At 34.4% G+C, this 14,296-nt stretch overlaps 1 protein-coding gene and 1 long non-coding RNA gene across 3 annotated transcripts in view; one reads left to right on the forward strand and one right to left on the reverse strand.

Moving 5' to 3' along the window:
- DNA2 (DNA replication helicase/nuclease 2) overlaps nucleotides 1–14,296 on the forward strand; it is a 36,705-nt gene that overhangs the window by 14,082 nt on the left and 8,327 nt on the right. The window contains exons 6-14 of the mRNA XM_072971407.1: nucleotides 1,029–1,245; nucleotides 4,127–4,244; nucleotides 5,151–5,316; nucleotides 6,994–7,188; nucleotides 8,389–8,619; nucleotides 11,643–11,759; nucleotides 11,842–11,951; nucleotides 12,238–12,347; nucleotides 13,003–13,227. Coding sequence (XP_072827508.1) covers nucleotides 1,029–1,245; nucleotides 4,127–4,244; nucleotides 5,151–5,316; nucleotides 6,994–7,188; nucleotides 8,389–8,619; nucleotides 11,643–11,759; nucleotides 11,842–11,951; nucleotides 12,238–12,347; nucleotides 13,003–13,227 — 1,489 coding nt within the window. The remainder of the gene's footprint in view (nucleotides 1–1,028; nucleotides 1,246–4,126; nucleotides 4,245–5,150; nucleotides 5,317–6,993; nucleotides 7,189–8,388; nucleotides 8,620–11,642; nucleotides 11,760–11,841; nucleotides 11,952–12,237; nucleotides 12,348–13,002; nucleotides 13,228–14,296) is intronic.
- The window catches only part of LOC140699324 (uncharacterized), a 28,907-nt gene that overhangs the window by 444 nt on the left and 14,167 nt on the right, over nucleotides 1–14,296 (reverse strand). For both annotated transcript variants that reach the window (XR_012077392.1, XR_012077393.1), the window contains 2 exons: nucleotides 10,821–11,027; nucleotides 37–219 (listed from right to left, as the gene is read on the reverse strand). This is a non-coding gene — a long non-coding RNA (uncharacterized lncRNA). The remainder of the gene's footprint in view (nucleotides 1–36; nucleotides 220–10,820; nucleotides 11,028–14,296) is intronic.

Below are 14,296 nucleotides of genomic sequence, written 5' to 3' on the forward strand. Positions count from 1 at the left end.
GTCTAAAGCAGAATTAATATATAAGTTAGCTCTTACCTGACTTTCTTCTGGAGAATAACTTCTCTGAAAATGAATAAATCTTAGATAAGAGAAGTGTAAGAGGCTTTAAAAGTTATTTTCATGTCTTCTAATTCCTTTGACATTTATATATTCCTCTTTTTCCTCCTTCCTTGGCTGTTGGCTTATTAAACAGTTGAAATAGTAAAATCAGAACCTGTTCTGTAATATAAAAAGATGGTGTTGAGTCATTCGTTTTAAATACTGATAATAGCAGAGATGGATTCATTTAATGATTAAGTAAAGAAAATAATGAGGACATGTAGGAGCCTATGAGCTCCTCTGAGGATTGTCACAGTGGGTGGGGGTTGAGGGTGTAGGGATGAAGTGTTCGGTTGATCCAGCCCCACACTGCATAGACAATGGGGAAAGACAGCTCATTCCCACCCAATTTAATATGGTGATACATGAGGTAACACATCCCTTGCTACCTAGGATGCAACTACATGCAAGCCGTTATGTATTAATCTGTGTAATAATTGTAGATCAAAATATTCAGATTGGATATTGTGGCCCCAGCAGTCCAGATACTTTGCAGTACTTTGATTTTTGCAGTAATCTAGGCCTGAGGAAATAAAGGCCTGAATTAGGAAGATTATAGTAAGAATGAACTGAAAGAGACAGATGATAAATATTAAGAAAATATAAGTTACATGAGTTAGAGCCTATAGGATTCAAACTTGAGGGTGCATCAGAATCACGTGAAGAGTTTGTTAGACAAATTGCTGGGCCTCACGTGGAGTTTCTCAGCAAGTTGGCCTGGGATGAGGCCTGAGAATGTGCATTTATGACAAGTTCCCAGGCGATGCTGATGCTACTCATCCAGGAACCAAACTTTGAGGATCACTGCCATACAGGAATGTAGGCTCTTTGCCATTCCCACACTCTGTGTGTGCAGTGAAGAGTCATTGCCAGCATATGAGAAATGAGCTAAGTGTTCTAATGAAATATTTTTGTGTTTTGTTTTCTAGGCCAAGTGATGGTAGTAATAATTCGACATATAATATCGAAGTTATAAACTCACTGGATATTGAAGAAAGCATTTGGTCTCCTAGGTTTGGACTGAAGGGCAAAATAGATGTTACAGTTGGTGTGAAAATACATCGAGGGAGTAAAACGAAATATAAGATAATGCCACTGGAACTTAAAACTGGCAAAGAATCAAATTCTATTGAACACCGTAGTCAGGTATAAATCTTAATAAGAATATTGTCTGAATGTGTAATATATATTGTTTAAAATTATATATTTTAAAAGTAGTCTGCTTTATAAATCTTGGTTCAATTCAGGTAATTTTTTTTTTGAGTTTCATATAGTACTTTTCAATTTGTGATAGATACATCCAGAGTACTCAAATTGTTCGATAAATGTCTGCATGGCTACAGCAGAAAGTTTTCTCCAGCAAATCAGTATAACAGCTGAACTTTTAAGCCAGTGTTGCCAAGTTAATGCTGCCAAACTACCAGTCTAAACAGATGCTCCTAAAAAAACAATTCCTTGGTCATATAAACTGGGGAAACCAAGTATATCTGGAGATTTAATGATGCACATTAGCCTATTAAGGTTTTTAAAACATCTGAAAGTAATATGGATTTGTTTTAGCTATGTTTAACCTAGCGTTTCATAATTCTAATTTGCCATAGAGCTGTTACTTTCATGTAACATCTACATGGGATACTTTTGAGGAAACATTGGTGTAAATTCACTCTTTTATTTCTGACCTTTAATCTGATTATATTGATTTTTATCTAAAGTGAAATATAGAGCCGTGTCTCACCATTATGTTAAATTCAAGTTTTTTTAATCCATTTTTCTTCTCTTTGGTAAATATAACAGACTTCTGTTGTCTTTTAAAATTACCTGAAATTTGTATTAGTTATTAGTGAGTTAACAAAGTAATTAACATAAAGTTCTATTTTTTTTTCTAATTATTTCTATTCCCTCTGCCCACCTCCATATTGCCTGTCTGTGGTATGTTCTAGACACTTCTAAATAAGCAAAGATAAAACAAAAAGATAGTAAATTGTTGTATCCTTATGATATAATAAATATTAACGGAATAAATAGTGTAACAAATAACATAGCATTTGTAATATAACTTAAATTTCCTTTTGGAAATTACAGAATTTCACATATTACTTCAGCAGATTTTATATAAAATAAGGTTCAGATTCCAACTATTGAATTTTATAATTAGGGAATAAAGATTTTTTTTTTTTGTTAATAAGTCTTTCTTACCATTCTTAATTGTGGACCACACATCAAAGGTTCTCACAAAAGGTTTCTGGTTTGGGAATGAAAACTAAGGTAACTTTGTTGTTTAACCTCTTACTGGGTTTTACAGATATTGGAGGTGGAGGGAAAATAGGCTTTCTCTATTAGAAGATTTGAACTTTTCACTTTGGTAATGTAGAAATGAACAAAGAGTTGGCTAGTTAAAGCTTTCTTGATAAAGGAAAATCATGGTAAGATAGAAGAAAAGCTGTTTTTGAAGTCAGAGATTTAAAGAAATATGTTCTGTGTACATGAATGTGTACATGAATCTGAAAATTTTTACTTTTTTTTAAGGATGAGTTTGATTGAAATCACTTTTCAATGCTAAAAGAACGAGAAATATAAAAGCATCTAAAGTGGTCTAGATTCAAAGATCTTTCTTCTAAGGTTGTTGCTTTAAATTGTAGTGTCTTCAAGGCAAAGAGTATTGTTGTATTTAATTTTGTTCAGTTGGAACTTTTATCTTTGCAAGAAGAAAAGCTACAAGAACTTTTAAGAATACAATAGTGTTTAAAATTAGGAAGTTGATTTGAATAAGGCTCAAATATATTGCGTTGATATTGCACATTCATTGTGTAAGAAACAAAGAGATATTGAAAGAATAATTATAGTAATTCATTGAGTTATATGGGTGTTGTGGATAAGGAAAGGCATAGATTTCCCTTCTTACGAGATTTGACTTTCTCACTTTGGTAACACGGAAAAAGCTTATGTTATAAAATAACTTCAGTTAAGGAAGATCTTTATTTTATAAGGGAATGGTATTCCACAAGTTTATTTCTGAGCCAGTAATTTGGCATTTGAAACACATTTTTTAAAGGAAAAATATTACATGGAGCTATAATCACCAGCTCACAAAAACATGTGATATAGTTGAATTATAATAATGTAAAATTTCAATTCAGCTTCCTTTTATCACAATACTAAGGGAATTTCATTTCAAATTTTTTTCCCTTTTAACAAATCCCAGAAGCAGTCATATGTACCTCTTCCTTTTGCCTCAGTTCCTGTGGAGGGAAAAACTTAATATGGAAGGACCATTAGTTTTGGATGACTCCCTTGGTCTGCAGCCCCAAGGTGCTCAAGCTCAACCCTGTCATTTATAAGTTCATTTTAATTTTAAAAAGCTTTATTTGGTACGTATGCTGTATCAGGCAACACAAATGGAGTGCTTGTAAGAAGACCTCCCAAAAAATGCTACGTAGGCTCAAATGTTGCTGCCAAGGTGTTTTCATGAACTAAAGGAGCTACTTCTAACTTATTTTAGATGGTTTCTCTGAAGAGCACCATGTAAGCCTAATGTATGTAATGTCACTCTGGAAAAAACAGTAAATACCTATACAGGTAGTCTCATTTAGTTGTCACAGTAACTATGATGTAAATAAAATACACTTTAGTGTTTAGTTCACTTATTTTAAACAGGGAAAATGGTGTCTAAAGACTCTTAACTTCAAAATGTAAAACCTAGCGTGATTAATTTCTCTCTTTATTGGAAACCTAAATATTTACTGTCTAAGAAAAATCCTAATATTTCATTCAGTTTGTAAAACTGAGAAGCATAAACTCTGCTTGTTTTGTGGAAATTAAATATTTGACATAGAATTTATTGTTACCTTTTCTGAATTTGGATCATGTTATTTTCAAAATGGAAATAGATTTTTTTCTTTTTTTTCAAAATGGAAATAATTTAATTGACCTTTTGAATTTAAAATTACAGTATGTGTTGATTGCTAAACATGTATGGGAATATAGAAAGTTAAAGCTTTATTTGACAGAATGTCCTGTGCTTTCACAGCTTGTTTTGTACACACTGCTGAGCCAAGAAAGGAGAGATGACCCAGAGGCTGGCCTGCTCCTCTACCTGAAGACTGGCCAGATGTACCCTGTGCCTGCCCACCATCTTGATAAAAGAGGTTGAGCTGTTTCTCTCAGTTTTACTTCTCTGGTTTTTGTTTGTTTGTTCTTTCCTTCAACTTTTGATGATACATATTTATACCTGACAACTGCTTACTGCACTTGCTAGGCCTAATACAGGTTGTAATTTTTACTTGTATGTATGCTTTTTTTTTTTTGAAGAATTTTAACAGTATACTGTGTAGTATAAGTTCTAAAGTGCACAGGCACTGTGATCAGAATGCCTGGAGAGTAAACTGAGATGTCTAGCAAATAAATGCTTGTCTTACTTTGCCTAAAGTGTTGTATTTAAAGTACAAAGGTTATCCTGAATTATTTTCTTTAGCTCAGTTTATTCATCTAAAACTATATAGAATGCTAATTACAATGAAAAAAAAATGTGACAATCAGTATATGTATGTTCATGTGTAACTGAAAAATTGTGCTCTACACTGGAATTTGACACATTGTAAAATGACTATAACTCAGTAAAAAAAGTGTTAAAAAAATTCCTATCTTAAAAAGGATATATATATATGCTATGCTGTACACCAGAAATTAACACAGGATCGTAAACTGACTATACTTCAATTAAAAAAAGGACAAAAATAAACTTCCTGTCTTATTTGAGACCCTCTAGATAGCTATGTCTGTCCTTAGCATTCAGCTAATAAAACACCAACTTCACAATATTTACTACTTATGAGACACATGGTTGTTTAAAGAACTTATCAAGTGATCAAAAATTGAAGGAACTATACCAAAATGTTAACAGTGGTTATTCTAGGGTAGTGGGGAATATGAATGTTGATTCTTTTCTTTTTATGTTTTTGAATCTGAAAGTTTTACTTACATAATGGAAGATATATTTAAAAACTTTACTTAATTCTTAAAAAACACCCATCCACCCCTTTCTTTTTCCATAGAATTATTAAGGCTAAGAAACCAGATGGCATTCTCTTTGTTTCACCGAATTAGCAAACCCAATACTGGAGAGGGGAAGACAAAGCTTGCATCTTTGCCACAAATAATTGAGGAACAGCAGACTTGTAAATATTGTTCACAGATGGGCAAATGTGCTCTTTATAGCAGGTAAGCACACTGTCTTCCAAAAGCATTACCTCCAGCTAAGTAAGCACTCGACTCACAACAATTTAACATCATTGGCTGCTCTGGCATTGCTGATTTCATTTTGGTTATTTAAAATGAAGGGAATGAAGAAGGAAAAAAAAAAAAAAGCAGTTACTTTGTATTACATAACAAACCTATTTCCTTGGAGAATAATAGAATGCTTTTAAAACTTTTTCCAAAAGTGAGTATTTTAATCCTACTGCATATAGTTTCTGGGGAAACAAAATAATTGTAGGACTTAAGGAAACTGGTTAAGAAAGATGTGGTAGAGGCATTCTGAATACAATTTTTCTTAAATGATAGTTTAAGAAATCTTTCATTTCTCAGTTGCTATTTTAATTTTAGACCTTTTGTAGTTAAAAACAGGTTTGTAGTTAAAAACAGGGAGTTTGGTTCTTCTAGACAGTTTGATATGATCCAATAGACTTGTTTATGTATGTTTATATTTCTACATATGGGAAGTTTATTAGGTATCTTATGAATAGTCATATGTATTTATACCTTCATAGGCGAGTGAGAGGTTTCTTTTAGGTTTGTTTATTATTTAAGAAAAAAATTTTTTAACATTTTCTGAGCCTGCTCTATTTTACTTTATTTTGTTTGAAGGGGGGAGGTAATTGGGTTTGCTTATTTTATTATTATTATCTTTTTAATAAAGGTACTGGGAATTGAACCTAGGACCTCATGCATGCTAAGCATGTGCGCTACCACTTGATCTATGCCCTCTCTCTGGCCAGTGAAAGTTCTGAAGGACACAAAAAGGCAGTTAGATAAAAATTCAGACTTGGAAACAAGATCAAATCAGAACCAAAGTTCTAATTCAGCCTGAGAATTCACATAAAGGAGTTTTAAAAGTACAGTTGATCCTTGAACAATACTGAAACTGAAGTGCCGTCCCTCCCCACAATCGAAAATCTGAGTATACTTATTATCGGTCCTCCATAGGCAAGGTTCCTCCACATCCACTGATTCAGCCGACCTCAGATCACACAGTACTGTAGAATTTATTGTTGGAAAAAATCCGCATATAAGTGGGCCCCCCTCCCCATTTTAAACCCATGTTGTTCCAGGGTCAGCTGTAATGTATCAAAAGATCTCTTATTAGCAGAGACTGAACCAGGGGAAGTCTGGGCTTATAGTACAAGCACATTTTCTGGAAATCTTATGTTTTACTCTTGATGTATGTAAGCTATCCTATAACATATTTGTTTCTACATAAAATTTTTAAAATTACTATTAAGCAAAAATGGTAACTCCACATGGTTCTCCATGCTTTTGTGTTGACTTTTCTTAATGGCACAGAGCTAGATATACAAATATTGTGGTTTGAGAAACACAATCGTACAAAAAGCCAAAACTTGCTACATATAGGAATGAAGACTAGAATATACCAGACTTAAGCACTTGTTAGGGAGGTAGTTGTTGAAGGCAAAATAATGCAGTATTGAGTTTCTTGTGCATTTTGTTTTGTAAAAATCCATTTGACTTATGAAATGTTGAAATGACTTTTAAAGAAAATCAGAGGCTCTGGTTATAAGTTATGATGATCATATTTGTGCACTTATTTTAGAAATAGCATTTCATAGCCAGCCAGTGAAATGTTTTATACTCATCTCTGACTTGGAACTTTATCTTTAGAGCAGTTGAACAACAGATGGATGACAGTTCAGTCCCAAGTGGCATGCTGCCCAAAATAAAAGAAGAAATCCAGCATCTAAAGCCTGCACACTTAGAATATTTCAGCCTTTGGTGTCTAATGTTAACCCTGGAGTCACAATCAAAGGATAATAAAAAGAATCACCAAAATATATGGTTAACACCCGCTTCAGAAATGTAAGTGGTCCATTAATACAGTAAAACTTCAGTAATTTGGATTAGCCAGTGGGATGACATTTGGAATTCATGACTACAGGTTATGTGGCATGTTAAAGACATGCAGTTTCATATATTCAAGCCAACTCCAGATGGCTGTCAATTAATTGTTTTTAAATAGAGCACCATTGGTAGTTATTATCAGTAGATTAAATATGCCTCAGTAAATCTTATTTTAAAAATTATCGGTAAATCCTTTTTCATCATTGAAAAGAATATAAACGAGTATATCATACAGTGAATTTTAGCATATTGGCAGATACAAATTAATGAAGTTTTACTTAGTATTTTAAATAGTTGTATTTAAAAAGCTTATATTTTTAGTATGTTTTGATAGAAGTTCAGATTTTCTAAAGTTGCTCAATATTGTATTTTGTGAGATCCATTTTTTTACAAGTTACTTGTAAAGTTATAATTTTGTGTATCTTTGCATAGTATTTTTCTTTATGTAATATTTAGTTGCTTTTGATCCATTTCTTTCTTTCTGGAATGAATATTGATAATAATGTGACTTTAGAAATAATCAGTTTGTTATTTCTTTAATACTCGACTTTAACACAAGGCAACGCTCTTGTGGAGAAAGTTTAAGTCATTTTCAATAGACTACATAAGTACACTAAATATGTCGAGTATACATGCTTGCAAGCTTCTGAAGTTGTACAGTACTTAATAGTAGTGCCTGAGAGATTGTAAATGCTTAATACTTACTTCTTAGAGGCAGTGGAATTATCAATTTGCTTGGCATTGTTTTAATAACAATAATTATAAATTCTCTAGTAAACACTGAAGAAATATTTTACCACTTTTCTTCACTTCAGGGTCAGGGTATTTATCATTTGTCTTCTGAGGTGGGGGTGTCGTTCAAGGATCAAAGTGCATGTTGGTCAGAGAGCCCAGCCTGTGGGTGCAGCAAGGGAGGCACCCCTTAGCACTTGGGTAGAGGTCTGTTGATGAGAGATTGTTTTTAAACTAATAGAATGTTTCCTTCGCATTTCTAACACTTTTGTATAGATTGTGGAAGATGTAAAAATGACAGACTCAGTATTAGCATTAGAGCTTCCAGAGGTCAGATGAACAAGTAAATAGTGGGAAAATGCAAATACAGTATTTATATATGTGATGTAAATAGAAGCTTTTTCTCTTTTTCTTCCTCTTTCATAGGGAGGAGAGTGGCAGCTGCATTGGAAACCTGATTAGAACAGAACACGTAAAGACAGTTTGTGATGGACAATATTTACATAATTTCCAACGTAAAAGTGGTGCCATGCCTATCACAAATCTAATGGCAGGTGACAGAATTATTTTAAGTGGAGAGAAGAGAGCGCTCTTTGCTTTGTCTAGGGGATATGTGAAGGAGATTAACATGACAACAGTAACCTGTTTATTAGACAGGTAATGAAAATTTCCCTTTTTGCTGAGAGAGGGTAACATCTTTATTGATATATAAACATATACTGTACAGTTCATCCATTTAAATTGTACAGTTTAATGGTTTTTAGAATATTCACAAAGCTATCTATGCAAACTGTACCAAAATCAATTTTAGAACATTCTCATCACCCTCCAAAAGAAGCCCTGTACCCTGTAGCAGTCACTGTCCCAGGCCTAGGTGACCACCAGTTTCCTTACTGTCTATGTAGGTTTACCTGTTCTGAACATTTCATATAAATGTTCAGTACAATATGTGGTCTTTTGTGACTGGCTTTTTTTCACTTAGCATACTGAGGTTCATCGCCATGTATCAGTACTTCATTCCTTTTTTTAAAAAAAATTCACATAACTTAAGATTGACCATTAACTATTTTAAAACATATAGTTCAGTCGCATTTTGTACATTCACAGTATTGTGCAACCATCACTTCTATCTAGTTCCAAGATATTTTCATCACCCTGAAAGGAAACATTGTACCCTTTAAGCAGTCACTCCCCACTCTCCCCTCCCTTCACCACCTAGCAAAACCACTGTGTCTCTATGAATTTATCTGTTCTGGATATTTCATATAAATAGGACCAAAAAATATTTGCCCTTTTTTGGTCTGGTGTATTTTACTTAGCATAATACTACGAGGTTCATCCATGTTCCAGCATTTATCAGTACCTCATTTCTTTTTATGGCTCAGGAATATTCCATTTTATGGATAGACCACATTTTGTTCATCCATTCACCAGCTGATGTACATTTGAGTTGTTTCCACTTTTTGGTTGTATGGCTAGTGTTGCTATAAATATTCACTAAAAATTTTTATGTGAACGTATTTTTATTGCCCTTTGTAGATACCTGGTAGTGGAACTGCTGGGTCATGTGCTAATTTTGTGTTTAACTTGGGCAACTATCAAACTGCTAAACTTTTGTTTAGTACATTCCATTCCAAAGTGCTAAAGTGGACATAATCTTATCTAATTTGTGCAACCATGTGTATGGCAGGTAGGACAGGCACCCTGTGTTAGCTGTAAAGCTTTATTTCTCCTTAGCACTCAGGCACTCACCATTTCGTTCTCTCCTTTTTTTTTTTTTTAAGAAAATATTGTTTTCCATTTACAGTTGTAATATAAAGTATAAGTTAAAACAAAGTGAGTTAAATAAAAACACTAAGTAAATAGTAGAGTAGAATGAAAATTTGTGGTAGAAACTAATATCCATGTTCACCAGTATCCTTATCCCCCTCTTCCTGCGCTCCCAGCCTTCCTTGCCTTTAATTGCAGGCACACGTCACATTACTTAGTGGATGGAGATCAGTAATTGGGATGCAGTGAGTGAGTGCAGTGGAAATGTCCAGGCTTGCTCTCTACAAGTCACTAATACTAGTTGGGTCTGATGATACGGGAATATAAGCTACGACATTTCTGTTGTCTCTTAGGAGTCTCTGCAGTCAGTCCTTTGAGGTATTTATTTAGTGCCTAACATGTATTAGGAATTTATAGTCTTGTGGGTAACAAATATATACGCGTATTTTCAGTCTGGTATGACAAGTGTTTGAATTGATAGGAACAGAGGAGAGACATTTAACCCAGTTTAAGGAGGCTCAGGGAAGGGTTTTGGAGAGTCATTGTGAATCTTCACCCTGTGGGTTGATAAGTTAGCCTGGTGAAGCAACATGGGGAGACTATACCAGACAGAGGGAACGTGGTGCGGAAAGCCCTGATGCTGTGATGTTGTGTGAAGTGGAATGTTCGGGGAAGTGCAGGTGATTATTTCTGGAATGTAAGAGATGAAGAAGGGAGTGTTTGGAGAGGTGACATCATAGAAGGGCTTAGATACCATGTTAAGAAGTTTTGACTTCACTTATTCAGATGTATTGAAGAGTTTTAAGTAGAACGATAATCAGGTTTGCAATTTTCTATGGATGCACTGTTGGAGAAATGAAGTTAATTAATGGAGGCAAAGTTGAAAGCAAAGAAACTGGGCAACTGTTGTAGTGGCCCAGGCTCAGGTTCCTTGAGGGCAGAGTAATTCTGACAGAGCGAGTGGAATGACTTTGAGAAGCATTTAGAAAGTAAAATTGTCTGCCATTTGGTAGTGATCGGAGTGCAGGGTGGGATGAGAGTGAGGGAGAGGGAAGAATCAAGACAGATGTAGATGCAGGTGCCATTACCTGAGATCAGGACCGTGGAAGGAGGATCAGGTTCAGGATGCAGAGATGTTCAGTTTTGAAAAATTGAACTTTCACAGCCTGGGCTTTAACTGAGTGGAAAGATCTTGCTGCTTGCTGGATATCCAAACATGCCGCTTGGGTGAGAAACCAGGTGGGAGAAGAATGTGAGGTCAGGCCTGAAGATGTGGATTGAGGATTTAGAGCCACCTGAGGGTGTGGGAACAGAGGGAAAATGATAAGAAAGAGCAGAAGAGAGGACCAAGGAAGGGACCCTAGAGAACACCGCGGTCTTAGGGGCTGACAAGAGTGAGAGAAAAACGTCAGGAAAGAGACCTGTGTTCCCGGCTGGAGGAGGGCGGAGGCCGGTGCTCAGGATCCTCCTAGGGTGGTGAGCCCAGGTTGGCTTGCAGGGCTAGTAGACGTATCAGCACATATTGTAGGTTCCTGATTATTAACTGCTTTGACTTTGGTGCCTCGTGCCTTCCCCTTTTCCCTTTTCCTACCAGTCCAGGGCCTCATGCTCTCTTTGGTTGGCAAGTATGAATTAGGGCTGGTAGTCATTTTATTTTTTTATTTGTTTTTTTTTAAACTTTTTTTTTATTAAGTTATAGTCATTTTACAATGTTGTGTCAAATTCCAGTGTAGAGCACAATTTTTCAGTTATACATGAACTTACATATATTCATTGTCATATTTTTTTCTGGTAGCCATTTTAATAGCTATTCTGGCCCATTTTCTCTTCTAGCAAGCAGCAGCGTATTTCTCATACAGATCCACTGACTATGTTAAAAACATTCATGTACATCTGTTTTGCTGTTTTAGGAACTTGTCAGTACTCCCAGAATCAACTTTGTTCAGATTGGACCAGGAGGAAAAAAATTGTGATATAGATACCCCGTTAGGAAATCTTTCTAAATTGATGGAAAATACTTATGCCAGGTTTGTAAACAATAAATGAATCTGAATTTTACCCCACTTTCCTAAGGAATATTACTAAAAACATTTTTTTTGCCCTTTTCAGCCAAAAACTTCGAGATTTAATCATTGACTTTCGGGAACCGCAGTTTATATCCTACCTCAGTTCTGTTCTTCCACATGATGCAAAGGACACAGTTGCCAGCATTCTAAAAGGTATGTTATACTCAGCATGTCTGTGTCCATTAGTTTTTCTTGGTTCTATTTATAATTTAATCTACATTATGGAGTAGTGATTTAATAATTTATTAGACTTGCAATTACAGTTTTTAGACAGTCTCTCGAAGTTTTTACATGTGTTCTTTAGCATCAGCCTATTTCCTTACTTTCAAAAGATGTGTTGAAGAATAGACATGAATAGAGGCAGCTTTTCTTGTAAAATAGTTAATTTGCTCATTGAAATTCAATGCTCTTTTCCCTGTTATTTTAAATTTTAATGTAGGTTTGAATAAACCTCAGAGGCAAGCCATGAAAAAAGTACTTCTTTCAAAAGACTACACTCTCATCGTGGGTATGCCTGGAACAGGAAAGACAACTACCATATGTACTCTTGTAAGGTTTTTATTCTTTGCTTAGAAACTGAATGTTTAAATCAGCTTCTCCTTAATTCAAAGGTTATGATATTTGATATCAAAAGGGCTGAATTTTAAATCAAAATGCCTTTATTTCAAATTAAGAATGACATGAGAAATAGAAAGCTAAATCACCAATAATTGTAATCCTCTTGTAGATTTCTTGCATTTAAGATTGAAATCTCTTTCTATTGATGATATAAGTACCATTGTATGTTTTCTTTCCTTTAAAAAATAAGTGTACAGAGGCATTTGAAATAGATTTTCCTTGAATTTTTTTTTCTCATCAGTAAATTTCTGAGCAGTCCTAGAATAATTTTTTTTTAAAAGAATAATCTTAATGATGGCAGCAAATATTTACTGATTGATACTGTGTGCCAGGCACTAGTCAAAGTTTATATGTATTCAATTTTATTATTATGTAATATATTATTAACGTATCAGTAATAACATGATAATAATGCCATGTTATTTTTGGAAGACATTTTGGCTTTATAATTTTTTAAAAAGTTATTTGGCTTAACTCTTAGATATGCTTCCTAGTAAGTTTTCTAATTCTTTTTGAAAAATATAAACGTTAAAAATGATCTAAAGTTAAAAGTAATGCTGTTTTCTTTCCTCTTGTTCGTTATTAGGTAAGAATACTCTATGCCTGTGGCTTTAGTGTTTTGTTGACCAGCTATACACACTCTGCCGTTGACAATATTCTTTTGAAGTTAGCAAAGTTTAAAGTAGGATTTTTGCGCTTGGGTCAGACTCAAAAGGTACATCCAGATATCCAGAAATTTACAGAGGAGGAAGTTTGCAGATCAAAGCCCATTAAATCTTTAGCTGTTCTAGAAGAACTCTACAATAGTCAAGTAAGTACAGTTATTATATAATAATACAGTAATTTCTGCAGTCAGAATGAGGAGGAAAATGGCACTCTCGGAAATTTAATCTCATTGGCCAATTTGCATGTGATTAATTTATATAAACCACAGAGCCAGTTTGTTAGTTTATAGTTTGCTCTTTGCTTCTAGACTGAAGTGAGATTTCTGGTTTGTTATTCAGGACTCCCATCTTCTGGTTTAAAATATCCTAGTAAAGGAAAACTCTGTTTCTCCCTACTCACTCTTCTGCCACTAACTACTTGGAGTTAGTGCAGACCCCACAGGTCAAGAAGGTTATATAAATGGAATCATACAGTGTGTAACCTTTTGGGATTGGTGTTTTTCACTTAGCCTAATGCGCTGGAAATTCAGATTGTTTCATGTATCAATAGTTTGCTCCTTTTTATTGGTAAGTATTATTCCACAGTATAGGTACACCAGTTAGTTTAACCATTCACCCATTGGGAAACATCTGCATTGTTTCCAGTTTGGGGCTATTACAAATAAAGCTGCTATAGACATTCATGTAGAGGGTTTTGTGTGAACATAAATTTTCATTTCTCTGGGACAGATGCTCAGGCATGCAATTTCTGGGTCATTTGGTAGTTGCATGTTTAGTTTTTACAAAATCTACCAAACTGTTTTTCCAAAGCAGCTGTAATATTTTATGTTCCCACCAGCAGAGTATGAGTGAGCCTTGTCAGCATTTGGTGGTATTACTGTTTTTCATTTTGGTCATTCTGATAGTTGTATAGTAGTATCTCACTGTGATTTAATTTGCATTTGCCCCCTGGTTAATGATGTTAATGTCCTTGTTTCCCATCCATATATCTCCTTCAGTGAAATGTCTCTTCATGTTTGTTTCCCATTTGGGTTGGTTTTTTTTTTTGTTTTTTTGGTTTTGGTTTGTTTTTTTAACTGATGAGTTTTGAGTGCTCTTTATCTATTTGAGATATTAGTCATTTATTGAATATATTTTGTGGATATTTTCTCCCACCCTGTAGCTTGTTTTTTCATCCTCTTTACAGGGTCTTTTGCAGCATGAGAGGTTTTAATT

This window comes from Vicugna pacos, chromosome 11, assembly GCF_048564905.1.
Source record: "Vicugna pacos chromosome 11, VicPac4, whole genome shotgun sequence".
Classification (NCBI taxonomy): Eukaryota; Metazoa; Chordata; class Mammalia; order Artiodactyla; family Camelidae; genus Vicugna; species Vicugna pacos.